Source organism: Camelus dromedarius, chromosome 15, assembly GCF_036321535.1.
Source record: "Camelus dromedarius isolate mCamDro1 chromosome 15, mCamDro1.pat, whole genome shotgun sequence".
Lineage (NCBI taxonomy): Eukaryota > Metazoa > Chordata > Mammalia > Artiodactyla > Camelidae > Camelus > Camelus dromedarius.
The window spans coordinates 18,161,451-18,179,313 of NC_087450.1; the positions used below are offsets into that span (position 1 = coordinate 18,161,451).

At 36.8% G+C, this 17,863-nt stretch overlaps 1 protein-coding gene across 2 annotated transcripts in view; it reads right to left on the reverse strand.

Annotated features, from left to right (window-relative positions):
• The window catches only part of UGP2 (UDP-glucose pyrophosphorylase 2), a 49,027-nt gene that overhangs the window by 24,121 nt on the left and 7,043 nt on the right, over window positions 1-17,863 (reverse strand). For both annotated transcript variants that reach the window (XM_010998349.2, XM_010998348.2), the window contains exons 2-3: window positions 9,648-9,775; window positions 8,716-8,823 (exon numbers count right to left, since the gene is read on the reverse strand). In XM_010998349.2, coding sequence (XP_010996651.1) covers window positions 8,716-8,823; window positions 9,648-9,761 — 222 coding nt within the window. In that variant the 5' untranslated portion in view covers window positions 9,762-9,775. The remainder of the gene's footprint in view (window positions 1-8,715; window positions 8,824-9,647; window positions 9,776-17,863) is intronic.

The following is a 17,863-nucleotide window of genomic DNA, read 5'->3' on the forward strand; positions in this document are numbered from 1 at the left end:
TCTCAGTCTCAGAGTGTTCCATTGTGAAACTGGTAATAGGGAGCTCCTAGAGTTGTTTGAGGATCATGAAAGGAAAAAACATGTGAAAGCTGAGAACAGTGCTTTACACATTAGTGCTGAATAAATGTATGCTGCTACTGCTATTAAAACTGTTGCTGATAAGCTCATAAAGTACGTCACACACTGTGCACTCGAGATGAAGACAAGGTCGCACTCCTTGAAGAGCTCCATTATTGTTACTGAAGGATAAAGACCAAAGAGCCGGGTCTTTGGAGCCTGACTACCAGGTTCACGTCAGGGATCTTCCTTTTAGGCAAGTTACTAACTCTAAACTTCAGTTTTTTCTTTTCTTTAAATAAGCATAATAATAGTGCCTGTCTTCCAGGTCTACTGTGAATATTAAATGAGATCACAATTATAACGCATTCAGTACATCCGCTCATAAGCACCCCAACACTGACAATAAACATTAATTATAGAATATAGAGCTTTTGCATACATAGGTTTTTATAAATTTTTTAGGTGAAAAATGCTTAATAAAGCTTCTCTGCTTCAAAAAATTTTAATGGTGTTTATTTCATGCTCTTTTGAAATAACAGAAAACTTTCCAGTGTCCCAAGGGCTTTAGGACTATGTACACTGAAGACACTTGTCTTAAACAAGCCTATCTAGAAATAGAAATCTTTGCTTAATGGCTTACTTTCACCTTTTTCCATGTTTAGTCTAGTCATAGGTAGTATAGGTAGCCCTCTGGCATTTCCGTGTTTCTTCTCAGCTATCTTTTATTTATTTTCCATTTTGAGCTTGGAAGAAACATGCCATCAGCATTTTCACTAATTATTTTGTGCTTCTTTTGACTCAGCAGGAAATTTAAAAATGGGATATAGGTAACAAAAGTCAGCTTGGATAGCTGTATAATGTTTCTAGTTAAAAACACAATGAATCTTTGCAATTGTTCTATAAATTGAACTATTCTAAAATTAAAAGCTTATTTAAAAACACGTAAGTTATTCAATTCTCATGTATTTATACCTATAGCATTTCGTTTATTACTCTTAATAGTTTTGCCTCTCAAAATCCCATACATACTGCCCTCCCATTAAAAATTATATTTCCAAAATGCCGAAAAGATTTAAAATCGTAATACTCTCATTACAACTGTGTCCTTTAAACCTGGTAAACCGGAGAAGAGATGACAATAAAATCACTGGCAGAAAATGCAAATGACAAAACCAAGAAACAGAGTGATTACAGATGGCAAATGATTCTACAAAGGAGAGGCAAGTGTGAAGAGAAGGTGCCAACTTGCTCTCTAAACCTTGTTGTAATCAAGAATTTTCTTATAGACATTCTGGAAAGTTCAGACTTTTAGATATTTTTTGACTGCTAAAGGCAAAAGTAATACATACAGATGGTAAAAAATTTGAACACTGCAAAAGATATATGTTCATCAAATCAGCTGAATTATAAAGTTAGTCACCTTTGTGAGGTATTCGGCCCATATCCCTGTCGGCTAAAGTGGTAGTTTTCAAAGAACATTCCACTTTAGAATGGATTAGAAAGAACAAAGGTAAATGACTCAGGGAGCTGGAAGGGAGTTCTAATGGAAGAGATGGGAGGTCCAAAAGCCAATCTGCCTTTGTGACCAGGACTAGCTCTTTACTAAAATCACCTTGCATCTCCCCTATAAGCCAATCCTCTTGTTGGTCTGTGGACAAAAGATGCTTCAGAGTAACTGTGATAATCCTGAATTCCCTAAAAAACAAAACTGACACCTCTAACATCAAATCCTGTATATTAGCTTTAAACTCTAAGTAAGGTACTAAATAGCCAGTGATTAAAACAGTGTACATTATTAGTTTAATTATATAATTCACATTGCTGGAGCAGCTCTAAAAAATGAAGGTGGGGAAAGGCAGGTGTGGAGAGAGGACAATGGTCAGAAAAAAGGCCAGATGACATAAAACTGAGGGTGGAGGCAGGGCTGGGCTTTTCCTTTGGAGAATGAAGGGAAAGGCAACATTTTAGAAAGATACATATTTGCTTAGCTTAAGCCATTAAGAAACTAAGCCTTACAAGGATATAAGAGGTAGCATATTTTAAAGAAACTAAGCCTTACAAGGATATAAGAGGTAGCATATTTTAAAGTTGCACAAGGAAGCTGCTGGGGATAATGGAAAAGTTCTATATCTTGATTGTGATGGTAGTTTCATGACTATATGCACTTGCGAACTCAAAACTGTACACTAAAAAGAGTAAATTTTATGACATGTAAATTACACCTCAATCAACCTAACATTACCAAAATAAAAACTATTAATTGGTAAAACACTGATTAACCTTATAAAGTTTTTTTAATCACAATTAAAGAAACAAGAATAAATTTTTTTTCAGTAGAATAAACATCTTTAAATTTTGGGTTGACTTTTTTAGGGTTGAAAAATCTAGACAAACTGTTTGAGGTATACAATGAAGTACAGATTTTAAATTCTGTTCCCATCTTCCACCATTAGTGTCTCTCTTAAATGGAAATGGTAGTTTCTGACCTTTCTCCAGTGTAGCCCAATGTTACAGGAGCTGCAAGGGCAGACAGAGACTCAGCATCTGCCTCTGTCAGGGCCTTTCTTCTGGCTCCAGACACAGAGAAGCAGACACACCACCATAAGCTCCACAACCAGAGAACAAGCTACATGCTATAAGCCTGTTATTTCTAGACTCCTACCATTCTCAAAGCCTTTCTGTCTTTGACTTCCCCCGTATCTTGCCTCAGGGTTACCCCAAGAGTCTACCTCAATGCCAGGAAGTCTTTCCTGAGCCCCCTTGCCAGTTAGATGCTTCCACAGCATCCAGTGGACTGCTTATCACACTGTTCATAGGTAGCTGTTTCTGGATCCGTCTCCTCTACAAACTCAAGGCCAAAATGCTGAAGAGGGGGCAAGACTTAATTTTTGCAGCCCCATCCAGCTAGTGCCTGGCAGAGAGGAGGCACCCAATAAATGTTTCTTGAATAAGATTCCAAAATAGTACTTCTTAACATTGACATGGTCATGAACTCCTTTGAGAATCTGATGAAAGCCAGGGAATCTACTCCAAAAAATATCCATTTATATACAGTTTTACCTATAAATAAAAAAAAATCTATCTAGGGCCATAATCTCTGTAGAGACTTCTTGGGTTGAGATGCCTGATGTGAATATTCCAGTCTCATCTTGGCTATACAATGGGACAAGCAGAGAGTCAGTTGTCCACATCTGATCTAGAATAAGGAGAAGGAACTGGTAAAATAATTCCCCAAGGAATTACAAGGCAGAAAGCATTCTAGGTAAGCATGGGTACCCATCCTGTTTTTTATAAAAGTTCTCCTAGTGTCAGTCTTGTAGGTTCAGAGCTGTCCTATACTAAAAAAAGATAATGGAAATTCCCTCACAGTTGTACCACAGATGAAGATGTGGGATAGGAGACCCTCAAGATGTATTTTTCTCATCTGATTATAAGACACAAAATGCCTACATAAAAGATACACTTGGAGAGTATAACACTAAAATGATCTGTACTGGGCCCTACAACATTTAAGCCAAGATCCAAAAAGATGTACGCTGGGAGTTGGGGAGGAAGAAAGGGTGATGCTCAAAAGAGTGGTACTACTACCTATACCCTGTACTACGGTTTTCCCCAAGGAGCTTGATTCTGTGGGACTGAACTGTCCCCTATTCTAGACACAGGGGCAGTGGTTAGAGACCCTGGTCCAACACTATTACCTGGAGTCTCTCAAAGTCAATCATGGAATTGACATTAAAGTGGCCACATACTTACCATTACTATTTCTCAAGTGAAATAATAAATAAGTAACCAGAATGGAATTAAGACTCACAGGCCTGTGGTCAGCTTCCTTAGTCACGTTTCCTTCCTGAAATAAGGTTCCTGTATATAAAGGTATGTGGAGGCAGGTAGTCGGGGGAGGGCGGAAATTAAAGACTCTAATTCATCACAAAATCAAAAGGTAGAGAATTAGAGCTTTGGCAGTATTTGCTAAATAAGTATTAGTATATTTGCTTACACTGGTAATTCTATATATTACCATTCTAAAATTTTATGTCATGGAAAAGATGAGACTTTTTGGTATCCACCCCATGTCCCCAGGATCATTTCCTTAAATGCCAGTACCAATTTCCTTTTTGTGAAATACTTTTACATTCGGGATCTCATGTTATCTTCACACACACACAAAACAAGTCTCTAATGGTTTTGCCATTAGCTGCTGACTACAGTTGGGAAATCTTCACATCATGTCAGATCCTTGCCTCCAGTAAGTCTTTCAAAACAATGTGCAGTGTTAGCTGCACAATATACTATGATTCACCTTCCAAAAAACAAACATATGAAAATCTGTGTATTTTTACTCTGCACACATACGCGGCAACTTTCTCAGAATGCCATATCATTTAAAGAGACACATTTTAAAGTTTTCACACTGATAAAGTAAGAGTAAGAAAAGCTCTCAGTTATTCTATAAAGCAAAATGAAAAAGTCTGTTGAGCTAAATACCCACTGATGTGATATTCCTCATGCCAATTCTCTACCTAGATCAAACAAACAAAACAGAGTTGATCCTATGTAACTCTTCCCCATTCACAAATACACCTTCACCCTTTCAAAGACTTTAAAACAAGAACAATGACAATCATAAGTCAACCAGGGACCTTGTGTTCCTATCTAAATAAAAAAAATCTTCTTTAGAGAACATTTTTCACATACACAATAATGTACTTTAGCATCACTAGAGGTCATGGCCAGCCAGATGATAACAGGTTTTAAGTTAGGATTCAAAAGAACCTGTCAGCCCCAAAATCTTATTGAGTAGGCTCTGTACCTTCTCACCTCTTCTGTTTCCCATTCCTCTCCATCCTCAATACGTAAGCTCAAACATTAAACTTGACCAGGAATAACACTCTTATGGCCTCTCCGGAAAACAAGGAAGTGCTCAAATGAAGCTGTACATGCTGACTGGCCCCTCACTGCTAGTCTAAAACATTATCCTTAGTATATTTTTAAACAACTTTGTTTTATTTACGTAGTTAGATACCAGAGCAATCTTGATTATAACATTCACTTAATTAATAGTCCTAAAATTGGGGTAAAGTATAGCATAACTCCATAAAGTGGGTTCTTCTTTTTAGCCATAATTCAATAAGCTAAGGACTCAATGGGCTTTTCAAAAAACACATGTGACAGAGAACAGACTGGTGGTGTGGTGGTGGCCAGAGGGGAGAGGGGAGCAAGATGGGTGAAGAGGATCAAGAAGTACAAATTTCCAGTTATAAAATAAATAAGTCATGGGGATGTAAAGAAAAAGATGGGGATGTAAAGTAAAGCACGGGGAATACAGTCAATAATATAGTATTAACTTTGTGTGGTGATAGATAGTAACTAGACCTGCTGTGATCATTTAGTAATATATACAAATGTCAAATCACTATGTTGTATACCTGAAACTAAATAATATTATATGTTAATTATACCTCAATAAATAAACAAATCATATATATATATGATATATATACACATACACACTCACTGACAGAGCTAAAAGAAGTATGCAACACAGTAGGCAAGTGTAATCAAACTTGATAACACAAAATTTCAGTGTCTATCTAGGTGTATATTCTCCAATCTAATAGTTATGAAAAAGCAGTTTTACCTGAAATGTAATCATCTGAATTGAAAAAGGCTTTTGAGATCAGTATTCTGAGGACCAAAGAAGTCAAGAAAAATACTGAAGATCGTCTGAAAATAAATACACTAAAATGGGGTCAATAAACTTTTTCCGAAAAGGGCCAGAAAGGAACTATGTTGGGGTTTTTAGGCCACATGGTCTTGATTGCAACTATTCAACAGCTGTAGACAATATGTAAATGAATATATGTTCTGATAAAACTTTATTTAGAAAACAAGGTGGCCAACTCTTACACAAAAATATAGATTCTTTGTTATGACAATGTGCACACCTTTGATGCAAGGTTCACCTGAGAAATATCACTCTAAATGACTATTCCCTCACTTTATTCTCTTAACAGAAAAGAAATTTTTCTATTACCTGCATTTAAAAAATAAAAACCTATGTTTACTGAAGAATGTTGTGTTTTGAAAAGAAAACTGATCTCTATATAATCTCTATAACTAGAGACCTCTATAACCTGTGGGCGCAGAGGGGGAGGGTGGGGAGGGAGGGAGCTGGAGGAATATAAGGGAAGAAAGGTGAATTAACACTAATCATGATTTGTAGTCTCAGAACTATTTACAAAAGCTGTTAACATACAGAATATAAGACACATTTGTGCCCTCAAGAAGCCCATGGTTAAAAGAGCAAACTTATTTTTGCCTCTGCACTCTGCATTTCAAAACCTTCAACATTAGGGGCACATGGGATTATAAACACATTTTTTAAAAGATGCTCAAAACCTAGGCTTCAAAATAAAAACATATTTTAATGATGACATACTTTTATAAACAGAAAAATACTTCATCAAATCAATTATATATAGAATTTTATTTTCTATTTGTATTCTTTTTTTTTTTTTCCTGTATCAATTCAGCATTCCTATCAGTAACTATCAGGGGATTTGTCAGGACCTTGTTGGAAATGGTGGTGCTGAACTGGGAAAATCCACAGTAGTTCTGATTCCTCTACTCCCTTCCTTTCCTTATCTCCAATCCCCACTCCAAAAAATACTACCATATATATACCATAATCTTCTCTCAAAACACACAAAGGCAGATTTCTCCTTTGGCAAAGTAGATTCTTGAATCTTAAAATATATTGAAAGTAACAAATCTGTGTGCCTTCCTTCAAGGTAGGCTCTATCATCAAAAGGTTAAGTTTGCTAGGAGAAAAAAAATTCCTAGGTCTGCAAGAATTAAGTAGAAAATCATACCTTTATACCCAGGTCCGTTATTAATTAGAAGAGTGAGGTTATTTCAACTAGGAATAAATTCCTAGCAACATTATTAAGTATTTAAAGTTGGGTAATACACAACACCTAAATTTTTTATTATAGTTTCTGGCCTGCTCCTAAACATTATTTTTTTAATCTGACTGAATTTACAACTAGTTCCTTTTTTAAATTACATACCGCTCCAGAAGATTTCTCCTATTAATTTTTCAGGAGAAAATGTTATTAACCATACCATTTAAAAACAGAAAAATAAATCACAATACATTCACTAGGGCCAAGGAAATCAAAGACTAAAATAGAAGACCCTAAAAAAAATGCACACTACAATTGACAAGCATTATAGACAAGATGAATTTTAAGTTCAGCACTTCAAAGTGAATGCTTAGGTGGGATTTTTTTTTTTGCTTGTTTATTTTCTTTTTTACCATGAACATGTAATTTATAATTTTTGAAAGTTTAACAGCTGAAAGACATTTTTCACATATAGGAATAAAAGTACTCCTCATCAGAAACTAAGATTTTTTTATCAGGAAAAAGTATGAGGGACTCCATCAGCTCAGAGACAGTGTATAAATGAATGCATGCAGTTACATTCCAGTAAGACTTTACAAACACAAGCAGTGCTATAGCTTTCAGGCAGTAGCTTGCCAAACTCCTGCTCAAAACAGCCCTGTTTTCAAACTAATATTAGATTATCTAAGATTATAGATACATAAGAGATAAACTATCTATTCCACTCTATCGAGTCTTTTCCACCTGTAGTGAAAAGTGCTACAAGCAACAGAGATCAAAACTGCTGACAGGAAAGGTAAGAAAGGTCAGTGTGTTAACAAAACCTGTCCCTGAAATAATCACTTCACTTAGATCAATCATTCAACTCAGGACAAATGTTCTCCTGGCCTCAAAGACTAGTAGAAGACAGTGCATGAATACAAACAACTACTACAAACAAACAACTACTACTAATCAGGCTGGCTAAGAACCACATCAGGATAGAAATAAACAATACATCTGCAAAATGTTTCACAGTTTAACGTGTCTCCGTGTTTCTGAATAGTCTCATAACAACCCTGTGAAGTGCAAAAAGCACCTGGTGTTTTTCTCATTTTACACAAAGCTCAAAATCAGTAGAGCTACAATATGAACCTCTGATACTACTGCACTACTCTTCAGTGCAGCACTCTGCCAGAGGTTAATGCCAGAGATGGAGGCATTTGGACTAAGCCTCAAAGAATGAGCAGGATTTTGACAGGTGACGAGATCATGGCATTCCAAGGAAACAATATACACAGAAGTCTAAAAGCAGGGAAATATCATGTGTGTGAAGGGAATGCTAGGATGGGTCAAGTAAGGCAGACAAGAGAAATACAGCTATAAAGATGGGCAGAAAGCATAGAGAGAGCTTTAAGTAGCTGACAATGTCTGTACATGACCCTACAGGCAATGAGAAATCAGACAGTTTAGAGATAAAAAGGAAGAACAGAACATAACGAAGCTCTTGCCTGTGTCTGAGCAAAAGAATTGCCTCACATTCAAGGAAGTTAAGTTATGGGGTAGTGTTACAGGGAGATTAGACTTCCATAAGTCCTCTGCAGGACTGGATCGATGGGCCTAACAGAAGGGAAAGCAGTAGATGGCCAATTCTGTAGTTTCAATGTCTGGAGTGATGGTTCCTAACAGGCACCCTACAGTACCCTACCCCCAAAGCTAAAACAGTGTCTAACATGACCTTAAAATTTCCCATATTTTATCCAAAACTTACTGAATCTTCTGGAGGTCTCTGGATTTTCCCCCAATCCACAGAAGGTCCCTTTTCTTGCAAAAATCTATGAAATAGCTTCCGAAATCCATCAAGGTCTTTTTTAGTGTGCTGTGAGAACAGAAGTCATTGTTATAACTACTTAATATTTGATTTTTTAAAAATACACATACATTTAAAATATCTTTCAGTGAAATTCTTATATCTTTAGAATATCGAGTAGAACAGAGAATTTTTATACCCCAATTTAAAACTAAAGAGGAAGAAAAGCTAATAGGAACCATACTTAAAGGAATACAAACAATCTCCCCATCTCCCACCAGCATCACATAATCTGAACACCATCTGGTCCGTGGGAATTCCAACTGGTTCTCTACATTTACTCAACAATGTATTTCTCTCCTCCTTTTAACTGAAGATTAATCTTCACCAAAAAAACAAAAAGAAACAAAAAACAGCTAACCTCAATACACTGAGTACATATTAAAATTTGAAAATGAAAAGGATAATCTACTGATTTATAAGTAGAAAAGTAAACATCTACGTATTCTGGGAAGCCTCTATCATAGCTGTCAGAGTAGCAGACAGTTCTATTCGAATTCGCTCTTTGGAAAAGGCATGTAGAATATAAGGCTGATAAATTAACTTCTCACAATTTTAACTGAACACTTGTATCCATTTCTCCACCCAGTGAAGTCAAAACAGAATAAATTGTAATTTTGTTCTGATTCTTTTAGACTTTAGAAACTTCTAGAATAAAAAAAAGGGCAATGGTTTTATAGTGGGCAAATGTTGAAAATGCTTAATTATTAAGCAATTCTAATTTTTAAAATGTATCATTACACCTTACGCTATTTCAGGCTGGATGATCAGTAGCAGCAATAACAACTCGGCATGTAGATGTATGAAAGCGAAAAATAGTGTATGGTCCTTACCTCAAACTCATGTGATGGTGCTGTGGTGAGTATCTTTTCCAGTTCCTTTTTCACAGATAATTCTAACTCTTGTCGAATGACTTCTTGGAACTGAGAAGCGCCATCTTGAGACATCGCTTTGCTAAGATCTTAAAACAAAAATACAAAACCACAAACTGAAAACTCAGACAGCCATTCAAACAGCTGGTAAGCCACAACTGATTTATTTCTGGTGTGCCAGCAAATGAAAAGGCTCTGTCCTCTGGTCCCATCATCCTGCAGCAGGATTTCAGCAGTCTCAACTAGCTGGGACCAGATAATCAAATAGGCTCAAATCTGACTGTCTGCTACATCTATATGCTTTACTAGTATATTATTACAATACTAAACACTGGGGGGGAGATGGGGGTGGGTGGAAGTAAAAGGATTAATCTTCATTTGAGCATATAGTTCCATCTCTACTAATGTTTCCCTCCCAGACATCAAAGCTGGGGGAAAAAAAGAGAACAATTGGAATACTGTTAATAAGGGCATGTTTCACGGTATATGCCCTTATGGAACTGCTGCCTCATAAGAAAACTGAAGGGATTTGGCAACTGAAGCAGAAGACTCCTCTCTCCTCCAGGCCAGACAAAAAAATTAAGAAATTCTTTCCATTTTAGAAAAGGAGCCACACCAGTTCATATTCCTCACGAAAGAAGAACCCCTTGAGAGACAGTGGCAGTTCCAAAGTGCGTCTACTTTCCAGGCACTTTGCATTTTCATTTTAAGGAAAAGAGCACAGGGTCATCTCCCTGCTTCTGGTCCCCAATTTCAGCCAAGACTTTTCAATGTTTATCTGTGTTGGACAAGACTATCAGGACTTCTGGCACAGCTGGGCACCTCTGTGACAGATAAACCTCACTAAAAGTGACAGAAATGCCTGTTAGATGGAAACAAAAATAGAAACATACAGAAAAATAAAGCATCCCAGGCCCAAGTACCTTGGGGGGAAAACGCCAACACAGGTTGTTTTAACACATTTTGTCATCTAGGCAGCAATTACCCTGTCTACTTCTTATAAAATAAAGAACAATCAGATTATTGTTCACCCTCCCTTATCTTCAATACATAACTCAATTTTATAAATGTATTTTTGAAGCTTATGTTCAAACATTTCATTTGATAGGTAATTAGTTCTACAAATGTTGGTTAATTTAGCAAAATCACATTTCAATATAGCTAGAAACACTCCCTTATATCATAAATTCCTTCATTTGTTATCTTCATTGTTATGGGTAGAAGGAAACAAAGACAGAATTAAAAGTTATAATCAATATTTTTAAGATGTTTCTGAGGGCAGAAATGAGTCAATTACTTTAAAAATTGGTAAATATATAACTCCTGAGGCAATTTATTTAATGTAGACAGACTCTTCCAAACATCTAAAAATGCTAACAAATGAGACATTTAACATAGCTCTTCAACAAAAAATTTATAGTTTCCATCATATTGAAATCCAACAGGAAAAAAGAGAATTTGGTGAAAGCACACAATCTAATCTAAACCTAACATAGTTTTCTAACTGTGCTCTTTTTAAAGGCAGTTTATGGATTCCAGTAAAATATCAAAATGACCCAAACTGTGGTTCATAAATAACTTCTTTGTGAGCTAAGAAACAAAAGAAACACTCATGTTCATGTTCCATAAACAACCTGAAGATATAGTTTCAACTAGTAAGTAGCAATTTGATTATAATCTGTGAAAAATGATGACAATGGATGAGCATGTTGGCGTAACTATAACAGGTAATTAAAAATTCCTACAGAACATTTTAAACTAGACATCAAACATACATGCCATCCCTTGGCTAACAGCTTTAATTTAAAATTTGTCACAGGTTAAGTCCCACACCCTGTCACCCCATGTATAACTGTGATAACTCTCCCCCGATCTTTAAGCCAATTCCCATATTAATGTTTAGGAAGTAATCTGGCAGAAAAATATACTAACTCAAACCTCGAACACATGAATTGTTTGATTCTCTGTGACACGGATGGATAAAAATACATCAAGAAATAACTATATAATGACTTTAAAATAAATTTTTTCTTAGAATCAAAAAGATCTGTAAGATTTGCTGCTTTGTTGAAGTTAGATCTTTAATGCCAGCATGCACGGTCACATTCCTACAAAACAGTGATGAAAACATTTAACTTACATTCTGGGCAAATACCAAAAGTGAGATAAAACTAAATGAAACTACAAAGTTTCAGAATAACTACAGTAACTGTCTGAGACATGAGAACAGTCCAAAAAAAGTCCAATCTTTAGACTCCCTCTGCAGAACAATAGCCTATCAATGTACAATTTAAGGTCAAAATGCACAGAGCCCATGTCACTAACCTCCCTACAAAGACAAGCAAAGAAAGACTGCCTGAAAGACTCACATTTAATACTACATGAGATCTTTGCCAGCTGCGGCAGGTCTAACCTTCAAACACAAATTCAAAAAGAACTCAGACACAGATTCAAACTGAAGTTGTGCAATATTCCTAACCTTTATTCCTCTCATTTGTCTGATACAGCACCAAATGCAAATGAAGAACAATCTGTATTCCTTCTATCCCTCTACAAATTGAACAGCTTTTACAACAAAAGAACGTTGCTTCCAACAAGCTTCTTCCGTCCTTTCCATTGCTGGTTCCTTCCACTTCCCCTGGGCAAAGTGCTACTGTGAAGTTCTGATTTTAAGTGATTAAAGAATAAGGAAGGGTTTTTAAGGAATAAAGAATTTTCAAGAATAACGAAGTATGCTTAATCAAGAAAAGAGTCTATCTTAAGCACCTGCACAGACTAGGAAGCACAGTGCTAGAAACCATTTCCCTTTACGGTGACCTTCTTTATCCATCCTGAATTTTTTAAGAAAAGTCTGGAATTTCTGATAGGAAAAGAAGTACAGAACTTAGAAGCTTTCTTGGACTTAACGTTCTCAAGTTACACTTCTGGCAATGGCAGCTGTGTTTCTAATGGAAGGTCAATTAAAGAATCCATTGAATACTGCAAGATTTCTAACCTCCTAAGATGGTCTGTCCCTCCTTACTTCCTAGCAATAGAGAATTGATTCCCCTCTAATTTACACAGTGTTTTAGGAATCAAACATTTCATTACCTCAGTCATAAATCAAAACATTTTTCGAGATGAGAGGGAGCATTTTATCTACCCTCAACATTTTACAGATGAAGAAACTGAGGCTGAAAAGTTAAATGACTTACCCAAGGTCACAGAAGCAGGCTAATGCTGGAAGCAAAGCCAGTTTATTCTGAGTCCAACTCCACCTCACTGAGGTAGAAATATCCTGCTCATTTTTGCCTCCTATCTGGCTCTCTTTAATCTTTGGCACAAAATCCCCAAATAACACCCTCCTCCAAAAGCATTCTCATCAGAATGTCTTCTTATGCCCAATGGAACAGACAGAAAGCTCCCTACCACATAAAACTGGGTTTATTAGAATTGTCTTAGTTGATTTAATTACAATTTAGTCAATTTGGGATAGAACAAGCAGTAGCTTTTTTTTTTTAAGAAGTTTTTCCCCTATGCCAATTTCCTAACTCCTTCCTAGTCACAAGAAATAAAATTTCAACATCATGGACTTTCCCCTATCCAACTGGAGCCAAAAAAAGGGAGAATGGAGGAGAGGAGGAAGAAAACAATAGAATCAGAAGTAGGAGACATTCAATCTAACAAGTGACTGCTTTCATTTCTTTATTCAGGGTATTTATTTCATTTTATCCTTTTTAGCAACTAAGAAGTATACATAACACCCTTCCCTGACACCCTGACACTGGCACAAATAAAACAACATTCCAGAGTGGAAAGCCAGCCTCACGATGTACAGGCCAGAGAGAACACCGAGCGCAGCAAAGACTGGGGGGAGTCCCCCCCAGGCCACCTCCCACCACTCATGAGATCTCATCAGTCCCAACCTTCCTTGGAAACCCAAACTGACAGGTAACCAAAGTCAAAGGATTGGAGATCTCACTTAATCTTAAACCAGGAAATGACTTGTGACCCAATTAAGTATAAAACTCTAAGAGCATAGGGGCAACTGGAAATAACCATGACTAAAGCTGAGGACATATGCTGACCAGATTTATGACAAATTAAGACTAACCAGCCTCTCCTGGGCTCTTACTGCGGTCCTTTAAACTCAGTTATTTGTGAACAGTCCTCCTAGAAAAGCTCTTCTTTGTATTCAATGACCCAATATTACCCTATGTCTAACCATGCCTCAGTTTCCATAACAGAATACTCCATTCTTCTCCTACTCCTTGGTTTCCTAAGATTCTGTCCCCAGACCATTTCCCCCCTCAATTATTCCCTTATCAATCTCCTTACTGGTAACTTCCAAATGTGTGTCTCTCATCCTGATCTTTTTTCCTGAGCACCAGGCTCGTATTCCCTACCACCTTCTAGACCTTTTGCACATGGATACCTAGCTAGGTACCTCAAACTCGACATGCCCAAAACAAAACTCACCATCTAAACTAAATTCATCTCGCTGCCTGCTCCTCCCTTTCCCACCCCCCATAGTATTAACATTCTCCTAGTCACTCCTAGGTGACCTAGAAATCTCAGTCACAGTTGGCTCTTCCCTCCTTTGCCCTCATGTTACATCCACTCCAATACCAAACCTCTTAATTGAATCGCCATTACATTCATTGCTTTCCATTACCACTGCTGCTACCTTAATTTCCCTCTCATTTTCACTCTCCTGGTCATGACGACAACAGCTTTCTAACTAGTTGGCCCACCTCTCACTCTACCTGGTGGTACCAAGCAGAATGGACTGGTTCCCCTAAACTGCAACTCCAATCATATTTCTTCTCTTCCTCATTTGATGGGAAGCAAATACAAATTCCTTAGCCAGGCACATCTTAAAAACCAAGCTTAAGCACTTCTTGAGTAGCCAAAGCTCATGAAAGTGCTAAAGCAGAACGCCTGAAGGTGGCAAGTTCCTACTCTATTTGTGACTTTTCAAAAGTGTTTCTAAACTTAATATGCATACAGATCTTCTCGAGGGCTTGTTTAAAACTCAGATTCCTAGGCAGCTCCTAGAGATTCTGACTCAGTGGGTCCGAAGTGAGAAGAATATGCATTTCTTATAAGTGAATGCTTCTAGTATTGCCTTGAGTAGCTCTGATATAGATTATACTCCATTTGTCTGAACATGTTAGTAGCAGCCACACACATCATTCTTCTTCCTACCCCTACGCTATTCTGTCACCTATCCTCCACCCAAGCACATGTGCTTCAGAGATGGCATCAGGCCCAGATTAGTCTAAAGCCTTCCCAGGGATTGGTTTAAATGGGAAACAACACGATTCTACCAGTGAGCAACAAGGGTATAGTTTGCCAAAGGACTTTGGAGAAAGGCGTTTGTCACTGAAAAGAGACATATGAGAAGAAATAGTACCTTTTCCCTGGAATATAATGAGTATGTGTCCACCCCTCACCTTCAGTTTCTTCTGCCATCTGGTGACCTTGAAGGAAGCTGACCCAAGAATAAGGCAGCAGAGCAGAAGGAAGAAAAGACTGATGCAGTCTTTGTACTGAATTAATCAACCTTGGAATATCTTACTTCAAGAATCATGTGATACAAGTCCCTCAGTTTTTAAGCTAACTGAGCTGGTATTTTTCTGCTCCATGAAATTAAAAGCATCCTAACTAATAAGACTATTCCAAAACACATTATCTCAAGTGTCATCTAACACTTTTAGAGAAAGGCAGGCAGAAATGAGAAGAAAATAGAAATTAATGGCCCAGTTGTGAATTCCAAAATCATGAGAATCATTCAATACCTTAGCCTCCAAACGCTCAAATTCGAGATTGAATAGCACCTGCTATTGTGGGGGTGGCACTCCTAGTGTTCTAGGTGACAGACATTCAAGACTTCCTTTCTATCACAAATCTGTTATATGGAAGTTTAAATCACTCCTGCCTCTGTACTATATCAAACACCCTAAAACTTTAATTCTTTGCTTAGATGTCTGTCTGCAACAATTTAAGGGCACAGCCATATAATGTTATTCAACTTTCTTTTTCCAACATCTATCTCAACACCTGGCACAGTACAGGTACCCGACTGATAATGTGTAAATAAACTAGAGATCAAGACTTAACTTCTCATAGTAGTGGTTTGACCGGCCACTAATACATCAATTGTCAGAGTTCAGTCTAAATGTATCTCCTTCTAGAAATCTTTCTAAACTACACAAGGTTGCCCATTACATGCTCACATGGTAGATCCTTGGAACTTCCTTTCATAATACTTTCTAAAATTTATTAAATGTATATCTTACCCAACAATACCCGAGAATATATCATGACTATTTTGCTCATTCCTGTATTCCCAATGTGTTCATAAAACAGAGCTTGAGACACAGTAGATACTCAAGCAATGTTTATTTCATCAATGAGTAAGAGCCTGTTATGACACAGCTACATGCTGGGTATAGATAAAGCAGGTAGAGTTCAGTCTAGTGGAGGTAGTACCTGATAAGGTCAAAGAGTAAGCGTTCAAGAGCCATGACTTCTGGTCATGGAGAAGCAAGGCTAAGAAAACTATGGACTGTGTCTTCAGTACTTGAAGTCTCTAAGGCTCATTAATCAGTCAAGTATCAGGGATGTGGTCAAAGAAATTCCAAACTGGTAGGCAGTCGAGGCAAAATGACCTCTAAATTTCCTTTCAATTTGTATTATCCTGTATAAATGTCAGCATAATGTTTCCATTAACTTTTGAGATGAAACAAAACTGGGTAATGTATATATTTAAATTTAGCTTAATTAAGGAAAAATATGGAAAAATAAAGTTGCTGTCATTCAATCAAAGAAAAATCAATTAGTTGCTCTTATACAATTTTATGTGATCTTTCAGTATTAAAGCCAATATTGACTATTCATTATTTTAGATTGTAAACTATAGTATGGCTGTTTACATTTACGGAGACTTTTAAATGACTCAGCCATGAACATCGTAACACCTGCACAGATAACAGCCATATGAATGCTTAATAAATGATTTTTGATTAACAAAAATAAAAAGGTACCAGACTTCTGAGAACTGTTCTAGCACTGAATATGCAGAGCTACTTGAGAATCAAGATTTTTAAATTAGGAGTTTGGGATCAGCAGATACAAACTACTATATATAAAATAAACAACAAAGTCCTACCATATAGCACAGGGAACTATATTCAATATCCTGTAATAAACCATAATGGAAAAGAAAAAACTATTTTTGCTAATCATGTGTTGCTTGCATTAAAAAATGTTTTAACTGTTAGAATTCATACATAAACCAGACTTCTCATTAATTATTAAGACTAACCTTGCTTTCATACAACAAAGTAGCTCTTAAAATTAAAACAAACAGAAAATATTAATTCTAGAAAACAGAACATTCAGGAGATGTATCAACTAGTTAAATAGTTTCATTCTGCATTAAGTTTAATGGATAATAAAGAGGCCAAAGGGCCTATCACACCCATTTTTTGAGAGTAGAGAAAAGGAATATAACATAAAATCATCATCAAGGACCAAAACATGATTTGACAGGCTTGCCCTGTAATTTGATATATGTGCATTGAGGTAAAAATTTTGCCCTTGGAAAGGCTTTAAGGTCAGTGAGTCCAATTCTCTTATCTTGGAGATGAAACAGGGGCTAGAGATGCTGACTTGCCTAGCGACACAAGGGCAGTGCCACGCAGGGATCCAAACCTGCTGCCTGGTGCCCTGCTTCTCATTCCTGGAGGAAGTTCTCCCCCTTCTCTGTTACAGTGCATTTACCCAGCTTACCACCTCCCAGCTGTATGCCACCAAATTGGAATGAAAACTGGCCAAAACTGAAACATGTCTATTAAGTGAGGTTATTATGTGAGGTGAAAACTACATATCAGGATAAGCATTCTCTTACGCTCTACAACTTTTCCTTCTATATTGTTTATTTTCTGGGCAATGAAAAATCGAAGAAAGCTTTTATGCACTCTATAAATATTTTATTACCAGGGCTAAGCATTTTACCATTGGCATAAATGAACCCACAATACTTCGTTCTTCTGTTTTCCTGCACTCTTTGGAAGTTTTAAAATTGTATGCAGGGTTATAACATAAACGAAAAATCACATCAGCCTTTCTTTGCCAGGGCAGCAACCAAAGGAAAACACAAACTTAAATTACCTTTGTGGTCAAACCAAAGA